The sequence below is a fragment of the Panicum hallii genome, chromosome 2, assembly GCF_002211085.1.
Source record: "Panicum hallii strain FIL2 chromosome 2, PHallii_v3.1, whole genome shotgun sequence".
NCBI classification, from domain to species: Eukaryota; Viridiplantae; Streptophyta; class Magnoliopsida; order Poales; family Poaceae; genus Panicum; species Panicum hallii.
Genome location: NC_038043.1, coordinates 14665925 through 14684431, shown reverse-complemented (window position 1 = coordinate 14684431; position 18507 = coordinate 14665925). Strand labels below are relative to the sequence as shown.

Below are 18507 nucleotides of genomic sequence, written 5' to 3'. Positions count from 1 at the left end.
ATTGTCACCTCAAAACAATTTCGTTAAAAGACAAAATAACTGTTCCAAATGTTGACAATTCAAAATCTTATAAATATCTCAGAAGCATGTCCCATCATAAATTTACTTAGAATCAAAATACCCAGCATGAAACATCTAAGACACATTATGCTATGACCAATATAAGCCATCACACCAAAAAGACATGTTCTCCTAATAATATTGGTTCTTAAAAGGACTACTCCCATATGTACAAGATCGAACATGACAAAACTGGCAGCTTCCTGGATCCATCATTCTACGAAATATGGTCTGATGCTAATTATCTGTTCCAGTACCATTGAGGGAGAAGGCAACCCCATAAGTGATATTTAAAAAATCCTTGTCAATTATCGAATTACAGTTCCATTTTTCAGAATTATCGAATTACGCTTGCATGGTAGTTTCATTTTTCAGACAGACATATACTGATACACCAATATGTTATACATAACAAGCATCACGTGTTAATTGTATCACACTTATGACAAGACAGATACTGAAGGACCAGCTGATAAATGGAGGGACTCAATAACATCATTGAGGGCAAATTACCAATTCAATGCTCCTCTTTAGCCCCTCTTGCGGTCCCTGCTCTTCTCCCCGGAATGCTTTGCTCCCCGATGATCATGTCGCTTATCCTCATCCGACCCACTGCTTTCAGACCTGCGATGCCTCCTCCGCCTGCTGGATCTCTTTTCAGCTGCAGACTTACTACCACCACTGTCACTGTCAGATGCTTCCCTCCGGTGATGGCGCCGCTTCTGGTGGCGCCGGCGCCTCCTTTCTTCACCTCCAGATATATCCTCCTCATCCGATGAGTCACTCCTGTGGTGGCTCCTGCGCCTCTTCCTGTCCTTCCTGCTCTTCCAGTGCCTTTTCCTATCAGATTCACTGTCATCACTCACATCCTCATCTGATCTTTCATGCTTCTTCGATCTGCTAGCCCTCTTCTTGTCTCTGCCTCTTCTGCCTTCCTCCTCTTCATCCTCACTATCATCGCTCTTCCTGCTCCTGGTGTGCCTTGATCTTCTCTTGCTGCTGCTCCTGTGGCGGTGGCTTGACTTTTTCTCTTCGTCCCTGGACCTCCTTCCCCCATTCCTGGCACGCTCGCGCTCAGCAATTATCTTCTCCAGCTCAGGATCTATGTCGGAATCAGAGGAATCGCTGTCCTCGTCCTCCTCTTCCTCCTCATCGGAAACCTCATCTGCATTCCCGCCGGCTGCAGCCTTCTTCTTGATCTCCTCGAACTTGGCCTGTGCAGCCGCCTGCGCGGCAGCCTGGGCGTCAGCATCGTCCAGGTCGAGGTCCTTGACGGAGAGGAAATTGCGGCACTGGAAGGTGAGGTGGCCGACGCGGCCGCACTTTTTGCAGGCGCCGCGTGTTTCGTCGGAGTTGGAGCCGGTGATGCGCGCGAGCGCGAGGAGGCCCTGGAAGCTGGTGTAGGCGTTGCCGTCGCCGGACCCGGATCCGGAGGCGGCGGCGGCTGCGGCGGCGGCGTTGGCGTCGTTGGCGGCGGCGGCGGCAGCGTTGGCGGAGACGGAGGACGAGGGGCGGCCCGGCTGCTGCTTGTTGTTCTCGGGCGCGTAGGGGTCGTACCCGATGGCGCTCTGCCAGATGCCGTGCGTCTGCAGTGCCGCGCTGCTGTGCACGCGATTGTTCGCGGGCATGCGCACGCGCCCCGCCGTCGCAGGCATCTTGGATCGCCGCCGGTATGGCTCGCCGGGGCTAGGGTTTGGTGGGAGGGGAGGATATGGATTGGGGATTGATTTCGGCTCGACTGGGGAGCGCGTCGGCGGTCTGCCCGACCGTCAGATGGGGGTTAAAAAATGGAGCCGCGGCGACCGAATACAGCACCGCAGAGCTCTCTGGAAGTCGGCGTGTGTGAACACTGGACAAAGTCACTAAAACGGGTAAAATCTACGCAGATATATGCTTTATATACCGTATCACGGGAAAAATTTGTATCCGCATCTATATCTACCACCCGTCAAAGATAGAAAACTCTGCTTCTACCCGCAATCCGCAGGTACCACTTGCCCATAGGCATACTCGTATACTCGCAAGCAGAAGGAGTAGATGAGCAGCCTACTAAGGTGGGACCGGCTATGCCGCCGGCCGGCCGAGAGCATTAGAGATCTTTTATACATACGGATTTTGGACCCACATGGCAGCGAATCTGGCGGTTTTACGGATTCAGGTATCAACTTTTCATACCTATTAGCACATATCCGTGGACACAAACTTAGACCCGTATCCGTGTGCACAAACTTAGACCCGTATAAGTGCCCACCGGATTTGCTATCTGCGCATCCGCGGATATTTCGTGTCTGTTGCCTTTTTAGAAATCACACGGGACAACCATACAACTATCATATTGTTGAAGAAAATTGTTACCATAAATGTTGAAGAATTTCCAAATGTGGAGTTTACATAATTGATTGCATTTGATTATTTCTAGAGCAGTGTTTACCTTTTCTCGAACTATTGGAATAAATTTTGACTCCTTACTATAAATGAAATTCTAAAATATTAGAATAAAAATTTGAACGTTTAATCGGATTACATATCTCACAATAAGGCAAAAGTTTGGACACAAAAATTTTTAGATGCATCATCTATGGCTCCAAAAATTATTAGCGGTGAAGCTATTTTACATATTGAGATGTCTTGTTGAGTTATTTTATTCTTATTTTAGATTAATATAAATTTTTTATGTTATCTAATAATTTTTGAACCTACATGGATCTCATAGTTAATATATTAACCGTCCTAAATCAATGTAAACTATCTATATATTATTATCAATACGAAATCTGATATCGTCAATACAAAATCTGATATGTGATGGCCATTTAGCAAGAATAGGGATGAAGCTGATACTAAAATTACCATAGTGCACTGCTCAAAAAAGTATATAAAAACTTATTGCAATACATGGTGAATATGAGCCTAATTATTGGTAAAAATTTTTATAACTTAGTGCCTTGCCGCTGGGCTAACTCAATGTAGTGTCATCTCTGAGCAAGGAGCTGTATCTTACTTCCTCTATCTTATTTTAGTGTAGTATTTAGACTGATAATATGACTAGATACTTTGATACTTTGAGTACCACACTTAGTAGGTTTGATTTGAAATTCATATTTAGTAGTCTAAAACACTATATAAGAACTTATGAAAAGTTGAACCTCTAGTTATGTCTTTATCTACACTATTCTAATTTGACCATACTTTCACCGTTTTATTTACACTATTCTAATTTGATCATGCTTTCACCGTTTTACACAAAAAGGATAGAAGAATTGTAATTACGAGCACTTCCAAACATTGATGTCTAAAACAAATTTTTCTGCATGATTTTTGACCTATAATAATTTTATAGTACCATAGAGATATTCCACCTTTACAAGATAAATAAAGCGGTAGAAAACTCTAAGATATAATAATAGTTTTTCTACTTATTGATAGTTAAGGTGAATTTAATAATATAGGACTTACTTAATATATGATGTAGAAATTGATTTTTGAAGCCAATCCAAAATCTTGTTCCAAGATTGGCAACTTGAAAACTTCAAATTCCACTTTAGAAACCCAACTTCAAATTCCACTTTAGAAGCTTGTCTTGTTTACTTATGAATTTTTTATGTAAGTTTTATGCTTTTATGCAAGTATAATATTATTTTTCTATAAATCCGTAAACACAATTTATACAATATTTTATATTTTATAAAAAAGGGCATGGAGCCGTCGGATTCTCGGAGCTCGAACGGTCGATCCCAACCGACCTCGGACAAGGACTGGGACAAGGCCGGTTCTCTTTCATAACCTTCGCCTGCCTCAGGCACGGCCGGTTATATCTAGGGTTTTTGTTCGCAAACCCCAATCCGGTCCACCCAGCCGCCGCCGCCGCCGGGCGCGGGTGCCGAAGGGATGGCGAACCGCACGGACCCCCTCGCGAAGAGCATCCACGGGACGAACCCGCAGAACCTGGTGGAGAAGATTGTGCGCTCCAAGATCTACCAGAGCACCTACTGGAAGGAGCAGTGCTTCGGCCTCACCGCCGAGACGCTGGTCGACAAGGCCATGGAGCTCGACCACACCGGCGGAACCTACGGCGGCAACCGCAAGCCCACCCCGTTCCTCTGCCTCGCGCTCAAGATGCTGCAGATCCAGCCCGACAAAGACATCGTCGTCGAGTTCATCAAGAACGAGGACTATAAGTGCGCCTTCCTTTCTCTCTACCAATTTCTAATTTGTTCCCTTCTTTTCCTGTATTTTTGTTTTGTTTTCCCTCGACGACTTGGCAGTTCTTGGCTGTTCAATTAACATGTCAGTGATGTTGCTCTTCTCCGTGAGTAGGTATGTTCGCGTTCTTGGGGCCTTCTACCTGCGCCTCACCGGCACCGTCGCCGATGTCTACCAGTATCTGGAGCCGCTTTACAATGACTACCGCAAGATCAGGCACAAGCTTAGCGATGGACGTATGCACCAATTTTTTTTCACACTAGTAATTATAAATAAACTAGGGGTGAATATTTGACCTTGCATTTACAAGGGTATTCATTTTTCATGTCAGAGTTCACACTTACCCATGTTGATGAGTTCATCGATGAGTTGCTGACCAAGGACTACTCCTGTGATACAGCCCTGCCCCGCATCCAGAAAAGGTTTGTTTTTAGTTCAAACGTTCATTGAGCCTAGTGATGCACTAAAATCATTTTGCTTGCGGCATTTTGTAATTTGTATTGGCATGCTCATATATTACAAAAAACTCTTCAAACTCAATTTCCTCTCATGTGTGGACTTTTGTGGATTCTTTGAACAGATGGGTTCTTGAAGCGTCTGGAACTCTAGAACCAAGAAGAAGTGCACTTGAGGATGATTTTGAGGAAGAAGAGGAAGACAAGGAGGAAGAACAACCTATGGAAATTGACGAGCCTAACGGCTGTGAAAAGGTAAACAACTTTTCAATTCAATCTGCAATCATTGTACCAAGTTCATTAACATGTTATCTGAATCCATTCGTTACTATCTTTCAGGATAATCATCGTGGAAGGAGCCCTGCAAGGGAACGGGATAGGGACCGGGACAGGAAACATGAAAGGCACCACAGGTATGCTGCTCTTTATGAGCTGCACTCGTATCTCGGTTTGTTATTGAATTATTCTTACTTTTTCTTTGACTGCTAATTATTGTCTAGCATCAATATTGCTTGTGTGTGAAAATTAGGTTTCGGAGTAAAAAGTACAGAGTTTGTTTGACTCAAGCTGTTAGTACTATTTTGATTTTGATTTGTATGATCTCTGGATGTTTTAAAATGCTTTTTGACTGATTAAGGACCTTGAAGTCCAGTCCCTTTTACTATTCATTAGAGCCAGTCTGCAAGTCATACTGATTCGTAAAGTATCAAGTGAACCACATGCATGTTATATAGTTGTTTTGGTAGATCCAAATAAAAAGCCATACCTAACTGTCATTATAGAACATACACCAGTGTCGTTTTGCAGAACTTTGTTCTTACTAATGTTCTGTTGACATTAACTAGGGGGAAAGATCTTTTGAGCTGTAAGCACATATTATCTGAGTTCTGGCTAACTATAAAGCAAAGATTCATTCCTTTTTGTCCTAACCGTATACGGCAGATAATGTTGAATATATGAACCAAAGGATATCTGCTTGTTTTGGTCTTAGAAGCTGCTTAATTTCAAATAATGTTCTGGTGATAAAAACATCATGCTTAGTTTATGATTTCAAATCTAGATGCTTTTGATTCTTGTTCTTGATATCATATACTGGAAGCTGTTGCTGTATCATTGCAGCGTTTAGTATCAGTGTTACTGCCATGGCATGTTAATATCAAGAGCCATTGGTAGGGAAACCGCTTCCTAGAGTGAATTGTGGCTCTGCCAGGTTTCTCTGCACTGATAGTGTGCAGTGAGAAGTATGATGGGTCAAACAGATACAGAGACGAACATTTTGGAATTAAACATCTTGTTTATCGAATGTTACTTCTTTGTTTAGTTCACATTGAAGTCCGTTGGCTATGGCATTTCTTTTCTTCTCCATTTGCATATCTTCTAGTTGTGTTGGCATTTCTGGTTTTGACCATATCTTGCTTTCATGAAAGTATAACGAGTAATGTTTGGTTTCTGTGAAATACTTAAATACTTATATTTCTGTATAAGAAGTGTATAGGGGGTGATGGACTTTTGTCCTATTTTTTTATTGATGGATTATCATATGTTTTTAATGATCAGGCAAATGATGATTATATCAAATCTTGTTTGGTTTCAGTAAAGCAAGGCTGTAATGGAATAAAAGAAATGCTAATGATTTTGTATCAGCATTTGCAAACACTCTGTCCAACATTGTAGCTTAAAAATTGGGAGAATGGTGGATTTTTTATCAAGTAATTTACAAATCATCTTATATTGTAGTTAGTAGGCACAGGGTTAAGTATTTAACTAAACATAGAGCTAGTCAAAAAATTTCGTCAGGTGTTGATAATAATGAATGGAAGTTCAAAAGGTTGTTAGAACTTATGGGATATTCAATTGAAACACTTTGGTCATACTGGTATTGTGTATCTTACTAATGACACTTGTTCCATTTGATTCCCATGCAAGTCAATTGTATTACTCTGGCTGTACCTCAATAGGTGATGATGACTATATTTCTCTTTCTTGCCATGTGGATCTTTATGTCTTTGTACATTTGATTTGAGAATTTTGCTTGCCTGTGGTTGCAGTGAATATTGATGTTTGTTGAATTAACCACCTGTAGATAATAACTGCGGCACTTTTATCTCTGTTTTTTACAGGGACCGAGACTATGATAGAGATCGGGGTTATGATAGGGACTATGGGAGAGGACGGGAAAGAGACCGAGATAGAGATCGTGAAAGGGACAGAAACAGGGATAGGGATCGTGATCGTCACCGCCTGCGAGATGATGATTACAGCCGAGACAGGGACCGAGACCGTGAGAGGGATGGTAGGGAAAGGGAACGCCGAGACAGAGACCGTGGCAGGCATAGGAGCCGCTCAAGGAGCAGGGATCGACGAGACAGAGACCGTGAAGATGGAGAGTACCGCAGGAGGCGTGGTCGTGGTAGTGTGAGTCCTCGAGGGCGTGGTGAGGATGGCATCACAAGAGAGGAACCAAAGAGGAAGAAGGAAAAGAAAGAGAAGAAGGGTGAAGGGAATGCTCCGGATCCGAATGATCCTGAGATCATAGAAATGAACAAGCTCCGGGCCTCTCTAGGGTTGAAACCACTGAAGTAGATTTCTTGCTGTAGTGTATTTTTGAAGCTTGTTAGCTCAGGTAGTTTGAACCGGAAATGTTGACCTGGATATGCATCCAACATTTTTTGCTGGCTTTCCCACCTTCATGTAATTACCTTGTATTATTACGTTGATGTAATGATGTCATCTGATTGGTTAGTTGTCCATCGTGATGCCTGTTTCAGTTGTGGCTGTCTGAGGCAGGAAAGCAGCTATCTTGTACGTCATGCTATGCTTTGAAGAAGGCTCCACTAATCTGCTGCATATTATTGCTGCATGTGGTGCTTATAGGGAGCGAGATGATCCAGTTGTCCAGTTGTCGTGTAGGTTGATCGTGTCCCAGACATTACATGTAGTAATGTAAAGAATCCTTCAGTTCCATGTTAAAAGAGAAGAATCTTTCAGTTCCATGTTAAAAGAGAAGGAATAACTATCATTGTTCATTACATGTAATGATGTAAAGCAGGTTTTCTCTGGAGGGAAACAATAAAAATGAACAATGTAAACTACACAAGACTTCTTTTATCAACATTGTTTCTCTGCTTATCTCATCTTTCAACCACTAACATTGGCATTAAGGTTGTCCAATCGAAGCTTTTGCATTATTACTTGCCTACGGACTTCAAAATCTCCCAGCTCAACCGCATATGCAACGGCAAAGGAGCAACAAAGCTGAGCTTCTCAAGATCGGAAAAATCATGGTCAGCATCTGAAGACTGCAGGCGCTGCATAGCCTCTGAGATGTCAGGAAGGATCATCTGCTTGCAATGTAGATGCAGCTGAGGCTGCTCCTCCGCTACACTTCCACCACCCAAAGCAAGCCCAAAGGGAAGCTTCCTTTTCTTGAGCATTTCCTCGTCGATTGCTTGTGGCATGGGAAGAGGTGACCAGTTCTGGTGCGCTTGTCGTCCGTACTTGTAATCCCCAACAATTGGTGTACCAAGAACCTCTGCACAATGGACTCGGAGCTGGCGGTTCAAGAAGAAACAGGACCAAGTTTTTCAGAGCACTTAGCGTGATCATGATATCTTGCAAGTAAGTAAAGATGAAACTAGTTTGTTCACAAAAAACTGACATAGGAGTATTATAATTACCTGATGCTTCCTTCCTGTACGAGGAAATAGTTCTAACCAAGTGTAGCCTACAATTATAGCAAACTTTCAATATTATTGAACCACAATAATAGTTATTTGTAAGTGAAGTCCACAAAACTTAAAGCAGTCTCACCGCATCACATTTTGCTCCTTACAGATAATTTCACAAACTCGTCACAAAAAAGACAACAATTTTCAATAAAATGATGCATCATGCTTCGGTAGCAACAGATTGCTGAATATCTGATTTGTTTGCTAAGCTTACAGTGGCTATCATCATCCAGGACAATATAAGGTTAAAGCACTAGGAAATATGAAATTGGAACATCAATGATAGATCGATAATACCGGATCAGACAAATCTCTACTATTACTAAAGCAAGCATTGATTCACTGGTCCATCAATTGGAGTTTTAATCAGAATTAGGATGACCGTATGTTGAGTTAAGGGTCTGAAACCATTTAGAATTAACGTTTGGCGAGTAAAATAGAAAAAGACTAAAGTCCTCGACCGACACGTACTATGTTATGATAAAGTACGTACGGTGTATAATATATACATTTTATATGCTAATCAATTCATTTATATGGCTTTCCGTAGTACCGCACGGGCATATTTGCTAGTACGTCTTAATTACATTACAGTTTTATCTTGCTGCCTATGCTTGGATTTTCTCTAACGGAATTCGTTTTTTTCCACATATCATTTGATAGCTATTTACTATCTTATCAATAGCATTAGTGGCCAAGAGTTCTACAGTAACTCATGCTACTTATTCCAGGAGAGCAGTTATTTACTTCTTCAGTAAAAAAGAACAGCATTTGCTCTCCAACAGGCAACTTTTTGCTTCTTGCATACCTTGCGGGCAAGATTCAATCACTCGGAACTCGGTCAAAGCATCTTGAACAGAGGTAGTATTTGAACCAGCACAAACAGTCAGACGCTCAGACTTGCCATCTGGTAATACAACCTGTGAAAGTGCAAAGCACCACCATTAAATACTACCAATGGGAATAGCAGCCAGGAGGAAGTGGCAAGCAATATAGTTGGTGAAGAAACCATGGAAAAGGAGGAAGAATTCTGAGATGGATCAGAGGTCCGAAAGGTGTAGGAAAAGAAAGAAAAGTTTTTTGAGACTGAAGAAAATAGAATAGCGACCAACAAAGTGATCAAAACTCACTGATATCCCACCTAACACAAATTATTAATGCAGTTACCCACATGGATGATTAACTTAGCGTAGTTCACTAACTTGTACATAGAACAAATGTATTTTTATATATGTATCCCAAAAAATAGAAATGGTATTTTTCCTCGCTTTTGTTATCTCTCTTTACATTTAAAAATTGAATCATTGTAATATTGAATTAGAGCTGTATGAATCGGATGATGCAAAAGGCCGGAACTCCCTTTCCATTATCTAAAAGAAACAAGCCAGTGGCTGGCTGACTGCCAGAGATAGAGTACGGGTGGATATCGCCAGTTGTACAAAGTTGAGGGAGAAAGCTGCAATATTCACTGGCAGGAAGAAAGTCCTCACTGTGCTCAGAAGAGGAGACAACTAACCACCTTCTCAGCAATTGTGTGTTCGTGAGAATTTTGGTTCAATCTCCTCCAGTGTTTACATATCCAAGTGCTGTCACCTTCAGCCGAGGATGGGAAGAGGATTAATGGAATAGGCCTAGTGGCCGGGTAGATGGCCAGGTGCAAAAGTGTCTCCCTTGTCATCCTTGGCTCTTGGACCCTATGGAATAATAGGAACTGTTGTGTCTTTGATGGAGTTGCTACTAGCATGGCTGGGTTGTTTTGAGGTTGTTTCTTTTCTGGTCACAGGCACGAATGTAAGTTTTTAACCTTGGTTTGAGTGTGTAAAATTTTTAACCTTGGTTTGAGTGTGTAAAGTTTTAACCTTGGTTTGAGAGCTCTACCTTTTTCTTCTTCTTTAGTACAATAATAGGCAGCTCCCCTGTGTGTTTGAGGGAAAAAAAACAGACCAAACTCGAAAGTATAATGTTACAACATTGCTGAAAACGAAAGGGTCCCCCTCTGATCTGCCATACGACAAGTACGCAATACACCTGATGGCCTAAAAAAAGGTAAATGATTTGTTCATACAAGTAAATAGCTTTCAGATATAGAAATCCTAGTTTGAGGTTGTTGTTCAAGAGAATTTCAGGTTAGTCCACTGTCACTGAGTTGTGCACATTTCTGGACTATAAGATAAACGCAAAGGAATTGTAGCAATATTCGTACAAACCTTTGCAAGTGGAGCCGACAGTAAACCCTTGGGATGCCTAGGTCTTCCCATAACAAGCGCAACATATTTTCTCTGCAGTACTTGTTGAGTACCCTTGACATAATGGACAATATTGTCAACATACATGTGAAAATAAGAACCTTGCTGTTGCATGATAATACAAAGTGGTGCAATGTTAAGTAATAATATTTTAAGGAATTATGTTTTAACTTACATTAACTACAGCATCAGCAGTTTTCTCACGGAATATAGCATGCATAATGGAAGCGCTAAGTTGGTTTCTTCCCAGAACAAGGACACCACTGCAATCCCTATCAAGCCTGTGGACCTTGTAAAGTAAAAGAATCAAGAAAATTAAGAAACAGGGAAGTCATGCATAAACTAAGGGCAGCTCCAGCGTTGATCCAAATCGAACAGAGAGCGAAGTAGCATTCGATTTATACACTGCAGCAACCGAACCGTGCAGGTATCTTTTTACAATTGACCTCTGCAGACAAGTCGAACCATGGACAATAAAAAGATCAGCAGCAGGCAGTAACTCGTACATGGAAGGCAAGTGGATGTCCCCTGGGTTCAGCTCAGAGGGGAGAGAATGCTGCTCCTTTTTTATTTCTTTAATCACCATGCGGGCCCCATAAATCGGTTTAGGACCAGGGGAATCGATGTGTACACAGCAGGTAACGAACCAAAGTTTTGTTCGACTTCTTCGCTCTGCAGAAATCGACGCGGCACTGGAGCTGCCCTAACAAACAAGTTGTTTATAGAAATGGCACCAACATAATGCCAACTTGCTGAGCAACAGCTTGAATAATCTCAGAAAACATGCTACTTAACACTACAATACAGAGTATTAAAATATTGCCAGTTTGAAACAATATAGCATTCACTAATTTAAGACTGATCTACCACTCTACCTGGAAAAATTCATGCCGTCCTCAGTTTCTTTAAATCAAACATAGCTTACAACACACAACACTGCCTAATCAGTAGTAGCTTCTAAAGATGCCTACCAGAATAGTCTTTTTTTCTCACCCACAGTAATGGCATGTGGAATTGTCAAAAAGTTCACAGGCCACAGAGAGACCATTCCTTTAGTACAGTTTAATGTCACAAGAGATGGACTCTAGAGCGTAAACTGGGAACAGCATGGGATTTGGGGTAGGATCATAAAGAGGAATCAGGAAGTAGAAAGTCATAGCCTCATGGGTGGAGAAGAATGGAGAAGGGCAAATGACAGATAATTTCAGTTCTGTTCATCATCTACAGCTTGTGCCTTATATAACAACGCCACTCTCGTAGCCCTGGCTTTGAGTCCACAAGTCATCCCATGCTTGTGACCCTTACAGCAGGCTCCAACATGATTACAGGACTTAGCACTAACCCCAATTAACTCCTCTAGTACATGACATTTAATGCCTCATACAAATGCACTCAACAATAATGAATTTTTCTCTAGCACAGATTTGTGCACTGTTGAAAGAGATGATAGCCAAATGGCTGCTACATTTCGTCTACACTATTTTCAATCACCACACCTTAAGTGCTTATGCAGGTTGACAACCTTCAGATGGAGAGCAGGTTAACACCCTTGATATCCAGCCCTAGAATGGAGGGACCTAAACAAATATTGGAATGACAATTTTCTTGGCAGTTATTATGCTCCATTTTCCAAAAGTAATATTGTGCATTTTTTTTTGAAAAACAATCGCTTTGTTTTTTTAATATTGTGCAAATTATCACCTAAAAACACCGCTATTGTTTTTTCGACAAAAAAAAGTTGTGTTGTGTTCTTGTTAGTGACTTTAAGATGAGGATTAATACTATTAGACATCTTATTCTATTTGGAACTTCAAATTCTGCAAACTCCTTTTATAAAGGTACAAAAAAGAGCCGGAAGCTCTTCAATGCATATTGCAGTTAACCCTTCTATCTCATTGAAGGAAGTAACAGTTCTTTTTAGTTAAGATGATACAGCAGGTTTGCATAATAATATACATGTACCAAGGTCACTGCAAGTAAGTAGCATTGCAATGTACAAAACTCACCAGTCGAGGTGCTTCAGAAGAACCATCCTCAAACATCGGGGACAGCATATCAATACTGTTTTTTATGCCAACACCACCCTTCAGAATCAAGAAGCAAAAAGGTTTTAGATAGGCGCTGTAAATTTTCTGAAGCTGCAGGAGAAGGAAATAGAATTATGTACTTGCACTGGCATTCCAGGTGGTTTATTGAGCACGATGATGTTCCTATCCTGAAAAAATTACAGATGCCAATAAGATCATTTACCATCCAATCAAATTAACATATCTTTAAGAAAATAAATACAAATTTACACCTTGTAGATCTCAAGGCTGCGTATAAAGTCAATCTCATTCTTGTTACCGAATTTCTTGGTCTTCTCAGCAACAGAAGATTCTTGAATGTTAACTGGTAGAAAGAGAATATCACCAGGCACAAGTTCATCTTTCGCTGAAACCTTTCAAACAATTAAAACAAGGTCACATACTGCAAGAGAGGACTAGTTACTAGTTAAAACATTGTGATTTATGACCTCATTAGGCTAAAACTAAACTTTGTCTTGCTTTATAATATCATTGGCTGTTCTTCGTCCATGCCACTTTTTTCCCTTTGGCAATAGACCATAAAAACTACATCAAAGCATGACACGTGTGCAGGATGTAGCATAATAGAATTAGACATTGCGATATCACTTATTAGGCGAACAGTATGGTTGCATGAAAAAATAGTGGAGATACAAATTGCAGGAATGAAAGAAAAAAAGAGAAAACAATGAGAAAGATTTGTTGCTCCACAAACTTCCCCAAATAATGAAGAAAATGTGAACTAGATAGTCCTGATAAAGTGATAACTGCTAAAATACAAATGAATGTTTCTGAAAACCGAAGCATTATGTTGACTTTGGTGCTGATACCACCAGTCCAAGTCATTATTTGGTCAGTGATTGCTATTGCATCGGAGTGATTAAAAGATGCCCTGGTTTCCTCTCCTCTCCGCACTTCCCGGGTGGAAATGGATGCATGTCCATCAGCGCGTGAGGGTGGCCGCGAGAGAGCGCGGGAGAGGGATTTGCTGCAGCTCACCAGCCTCGATTTCCGTGCAATGCATACATCCAAACAAAAAAAAATGCTCTATTTCACAAATCAGTTATCCAAATTAAATTCGATTGCACCGTTGCGTTTCTTACGTTGAGATCTTTAAAACTAGACCACACTTGCCTATATTTAGATGATATTTTTTCTAAAACATTTTTATTTGTTCCAAAACAATTTTATTTTCTGAAATATTATATCTTGTTCTGGAACATTTTTTATTTTCGAACCAACTTCTATTTTTTATGGAATACATTCGGAACATTTTTTCTGTTGAACATTTTTATTTGTTTTCAAACAATATTTATTTTTTAAACACTAGTTGCTCCTGCAGTACATGGGATGTGCATGCAATAGTGGTGGGACACATGTTCTGTGATAGCATAGCAGCCGATCGCGGAGGCTGAGAATAGAAGTCCCCTGGGAAGGGCGGGGCTGCAGCTGCTGGCCCGCACGTCAGGAGGCACATGGTAGTCCCCACCTTATCTCTTCTCGTCCATCGCCTTCTCCTCCGTTTCTATCTCGCCCGGCTGCTCCCTCTTTCTACTCTTTCCTATCACTCGAATTTCTATCGCTGCTTAGATTCGCTGTGGGCAACGGAGGGTGCCACGCTGAGGAAGAGGTCGTCGTGCCACCCGTCGCTGCTCAGCTAGCACCACCCATCGTCCCTTTGCTCTACTTCTTGAGGGCGCCGTCAGAACCGTGCTGGGTGGCGGCGGCAGTGGCCAATGGCAACATCGGCTAGATGATCGACGGTCGGAAGACCGTGTTGCTCTTAGCACGCCGGAGTCATGAACCTCAAGGGACTCAGTCACTTGGTACTTGCTGTTCAGGTATATGCCCACTTTGTATTTGGCAATGGGTGTTTGATGATAGACAGTTTGTTCATCGGGTGTTTTATGATTGAGATGCCGAACAAGAGTCCTAATGGATAGAACAAGTATTACTGATGATGTTTTCTTTAGCATATACTATGATTTCGTGATCGACTTTTCATGTAAATGCATCTATCATCTGAAATAGATAGAGCAAGCGATTGTTGCCTTTCATTGACTCCTTTCATTGACTTACATAAATTTAGCTGTCTAATACTTATATTTGATTGTTGAAACGATAGGGCGCGAAGCACGCCGAATGTTCTAGTCATATAAATTATAAACCATAATCACAAGCTACCAAGTTTCTCATTTAAGCAACAGTAATATCATAGGCCATAACTAAAGAGCAAAGGATCTGTTAATCCTCTATTTCACTAATATGTAGGCCCATAAACCAAATGCCTGTGACACATCGAGTATCAAATTCTCAAGGGCAAAGGATGGTGCAAAGTCCACAAAATTCAATACTTGGTGGAGTAACTCTGTGTACCAACCTAAAATTGAGGATTCGTTTGGCATTGTGGTGTCATTTTCAAAAGCATTTATTTCTTTCCAGATTGAACGCGAGAGTTGATTATGAGCATCATTTTAGGATCCATAGCAGAAAAAACTTACTAGCATTAGTTAAATTACCATCCTTGAGCAGCACAGCACAACAACCACAAACTGGCCCTAAATCAAACTGACTATTACGTATACATATAGGTTTATATATTGCACCAAGGCAAATCTTTTATTTTATCACCATTTTTACATGAGTAGTAGGAGTTTGTGTATAAGGAACACAGATTGCTCCACCTTAATGTTAGCTACTTTGATTTAAGAACGTAAATGTTTTTAAGAGGCCATTGCAGAAGCACACACCATAAGGCTATACCTCACTCAAGAACATATTTAATTTCTTTCAAAGAACACTATTATTCACATATTTTCTCAAAATTGTGCATATGCAAAGCAAATATATGATGTATCCCAATTTCCAAACTACACAAATTGTAAAGGAAAAGCATCTAAAGGGAAAAATTAAAACTCAGACTGTCAGGTATTTCTGATTAACTCATGTCATTCGTTACCCTTCTCAACCGGAGTTGCTCAGTAATGCCATCTGTTGAAGAGGTATCAGCAGTCAGAAGATTCCTCTTAACCTGCAATAGTGAATAGACAGCGCAAGAAATATCTTCTCAGAGAATAAACTGTAACTTCTTGGAGCAGCACTTTTTTTTGGGTGGGTGGGTGGTGTTTGTGGTGGGGGGGGGGGGGGGGGGACTAGAGACGTGGGATCCAATTCCCTACAAAGTACACCTCACGCTTACACTGCCCAAGAGTGCCAAGTTTTGGAATATTCGTGCATAGATTTGGAACTTTTATAAGTAAATACCTACCTCTATGATTTTTTCATTGGTCTTCTACTGTTAATGTTCCTCTTTCGAACATTATCACATGAGCATACTACCGAGGGGAAGTTGTGCATGAGGGCTAAATTTGCATCCAAAGTGAGATGACTTGACCTAAGTAAGTCTTTTTGGTACACATGCTCATACATATCCCTTCGTACAAACGTTTTAGAATTCTTTTGCACATGCTGAAATGTAAATCAACTAGAGATGCATCATCCACAAGGATGAAGATCAACTAATTATGGAAGATCACAAGACGAACACGAAGTTTATCATGTTTTCCTTTCCAAGATATGCGAACTAACTGCAAGGGAGGAATACGGGCAGTGTAGCATTTGGTCGAGCATGTGGTGGGCGCACCTTGCGGAGACGGAACAGCTTCTGCACCAGCGACGCCGGCATGTGCGGGCAGCAGCGCCGGACCCACCTGATCGCCGTGGCGTTGGAGCACGCACCTTCTCCTCCACCCCCTCGGGAAATGGCTTGCGCGGCGGCGTTGGCATCGAGCGGTGCGAAGGGAGGGAGCTCCACCCACTGCTTCCTGTTCCCCTCCCCACCACCACTGCGACCGCCGTCATCTAGAACATCGTGTCCCGCTGCGGTGGATAGACCGGCGACGTACTGTTGTAGCGGCTTTGGAGCTGCCGCGGCGGCCCGGCGCCGGAAGAGGAGCGCCGCCGTCCTCGTCGCCATCGAGTCTTCGGTCGGTGTCTTCCGACCCTTCGGTTGTCCTCCTAGCCTCCTAGCCGTTGGATCTACAGGCCGGGTTTGGGCCTTGCCAAACAAACCGTCAGATTAGGCCCAGCCAATCAACTAGAAATGGAAATTGGAAATAGGCAGCAACTAGCAGGCCAGTTGGGAGTGCAACAAGTTCTGGTGTTTGCTTTCTAACAAAGTCAGTGCAAAACTTTTTTCAAAAAAGGGTTTAAAAAAATTCGAAAAAGGGGTCCGATTGGTAAAATTTCGGAAAATGGGTATCTCCCGCCCGATCAACGCGTTGAGGCGTGGGGCCGGGGACCTCCCGCCCATCCAACGGGCGGGAGGTTCCAAAACTATTTCCAGGCCCCTCCCGAGGGTCTCTTCATGAATAAGAAACTTTTCTTATTCGCGAAGAGGCCCCTGACATGGCCGCGGGGGCGTCCCGCCGCCTGTTGGCGGCGGGAGGTCCCCCCCCTCCCGCTATATAAGCCCTCACCTGCCCCTAAATTCCCATTTCATTCAGCAAAAATCAGGAAAAAAATAAAGAGAGGAGAGGAAGAGAGAAGAGGAAGCGGCGAAGTCCTATTCACATGTCGGTTTGGAGGTATATTCTCATTCTAGTCGTATAATTATTTAAAAATAACTATAATCTAGGAAATATTTCTTAAGGTAGTTATGTTTTAAATAGTTTTTAGTATTTTCAATTATTTTTAGTATAATTTATATTCTGAATAGTTTAGAATCTGGAAAATATAATCTGGAAATCGCTGAAACTTAGGGTCGTTGTGTATTAATATGTAGTATAACTAGTTTATTAATGATTGACATATATGTCTTCCGAGAATGGTATTTTCAGTATATATTACGGAGAAGGAAATGTGATTTATGGGCCGAATGGGGTAGATTTTAAGTGAATTCAACTGTGCGGTCAGAGGAATTATCAGACTGCACGAGAGGACATTTGAATCCCTATGCAACTGGTTAATGAGCGGATTAAGGATTAATCAGAAGATACACACTGTGAGTGTTCAGTGCGTCATAAATCGTACCACTCATGCTTTAATCTGGGAGCTGATGCCACTTGCAAGCAACAAGGACTGGTTAACTTATCTGCAAAATGCAAGTCATTGGCAATGGCCACTGGTACTCCTTGTCAGTGTGCACCAGAACCCTTTGATAAACATTGAAGCTGCTCCGGGGGATGAAAATGTTGATAAAGAAGTTGAGGAGCTAAACATCGAGGCAGGTGGCACCGCAACACCTCAATGCGTGGCTGATGAGGGGGAGAACTTACCCTTTATTGTTGAACAGCTGCAAGACGAAGAATGTGAATTGGATGAAGCAATGAATGCCGATTCGTCTGATGATGACGAGGATGTGCCTGAAGAATGGGTAAGCAGCGACTTCAGTCATCTTGTTGTAGATGAGAGATCCAGCGTGCCTTGGGATTGCAGGGAGAACGAAGTTGTTCAGGGTGCGAGGTACCACTCAATTGATGAGGTGAAGGAAGCTGTTAAGTGTTGGTCTCTTTCTTATGCGAGAGTTCAAAACAGTCGAGTGCAAGTCTCGTAAGTACGATGTGGTATGTGTGAAGGAGGGTTGTCCGTGACGGGTGCATGCCTATAAGGGCAAATAGAAAGATTATTGGGAATGCTCAATTGTCACTCAGCACACTTGTCATTTGCCGGGCGTGCAGAAATCCTATCGCAACCTTACATCGCAATACATTGCAAATGAGATGTACGGGATGATAGTAGACAACCTGTC

General features: G+C 41.9%; 3 protein-coding genes across 4 annotated transcripts; 1 reads left to right on the top strand and 2 right to left on the bottom strand.

Annotated features, from left to right (window-relative positions):
* Window positions 1-319: 319 nt before the first annotated feature.
* LOC112882080 (CAX-interacting protein 4) lies at window positions 320-1827 on the bottom strand. Its single transcript, XM_025947059.1, has one exon. The coding sequence runs from the start codon at window positions 1713-1715 to the stop codon at window positions 591-593; it is 1125 nt and encodes a 374-aa protein (XP_025802844.1). The 5' UTR covers window positions 1716-1827; the 3' UTR covers window positions 320-590.
* Window positions 1828-3859: 2032 nt separating this feature from the next.
* On the top strand, window positions 3860-7468 carry LOC112879969 (pre-mRNA-splicing factor 38). The gene is made up of 6 exons (XM_025944413.1): window positions 3860-4238; window positions 4378-4499; window positions 4595-4685; window positions 4844-4973; window positions 5058-5131; window positions 6839-7468. Exons 1-6 carry the CDS (start codon window positions 3949-3951, stop codon window positions 7299-7301), a joined length of 1170 nt encoding a protein of 389 aa, XP_025800198.1. The 5' UTR covers window positions 3860-3948; the 3' UTR covers window positions 7302-7468.
* Window positions 7469-7662: 194 nt separating this feature from the next.
* On the bottom strand, window positions 7663-16859 carry LOC112879968 (RNA pseudouridine synthase 4, mitochondrial-like). Of its 2 annotated transcripts, XM_025944411.1 has the most exons (11): window positions 16402-16859; window positions 15718-15789; window positions 12992-13132; window positions 12860-12907; window positions 12699-12776; window positions 11199-11395; window positions 10868-10973; window positions 10654-10746; window positions 9255-9366; window positions 8396-8442; window positions 7663-8269 (listed from the first exon to the last, which is right to left on the bottom strand). In XM_025944411.1, the coding sequence occupies exons 1-11, from the start codon at window positions 16732-16734 to the stop codon at window positions 7907-7909; spliced, it is 1590 nt and encodes a 529-aa protein (XP_025800196.1). In that variant the 5' UTR covers window positions 16735-16859; the 3' UTR covers window positions 7663-7906. The 2 variants fall into 2 exon arrangements, with proteins under 2 accessions (XP_025800196.1, XP_025800197.1); XM_025944412.1 differs by lacking the exon at window positions 11199-11395 and having other exon boundaries at window positions 10868-10981; window positions 16402-16848.
* Window positions 16860-18507: the final 1648 nt, after the last annotated feature.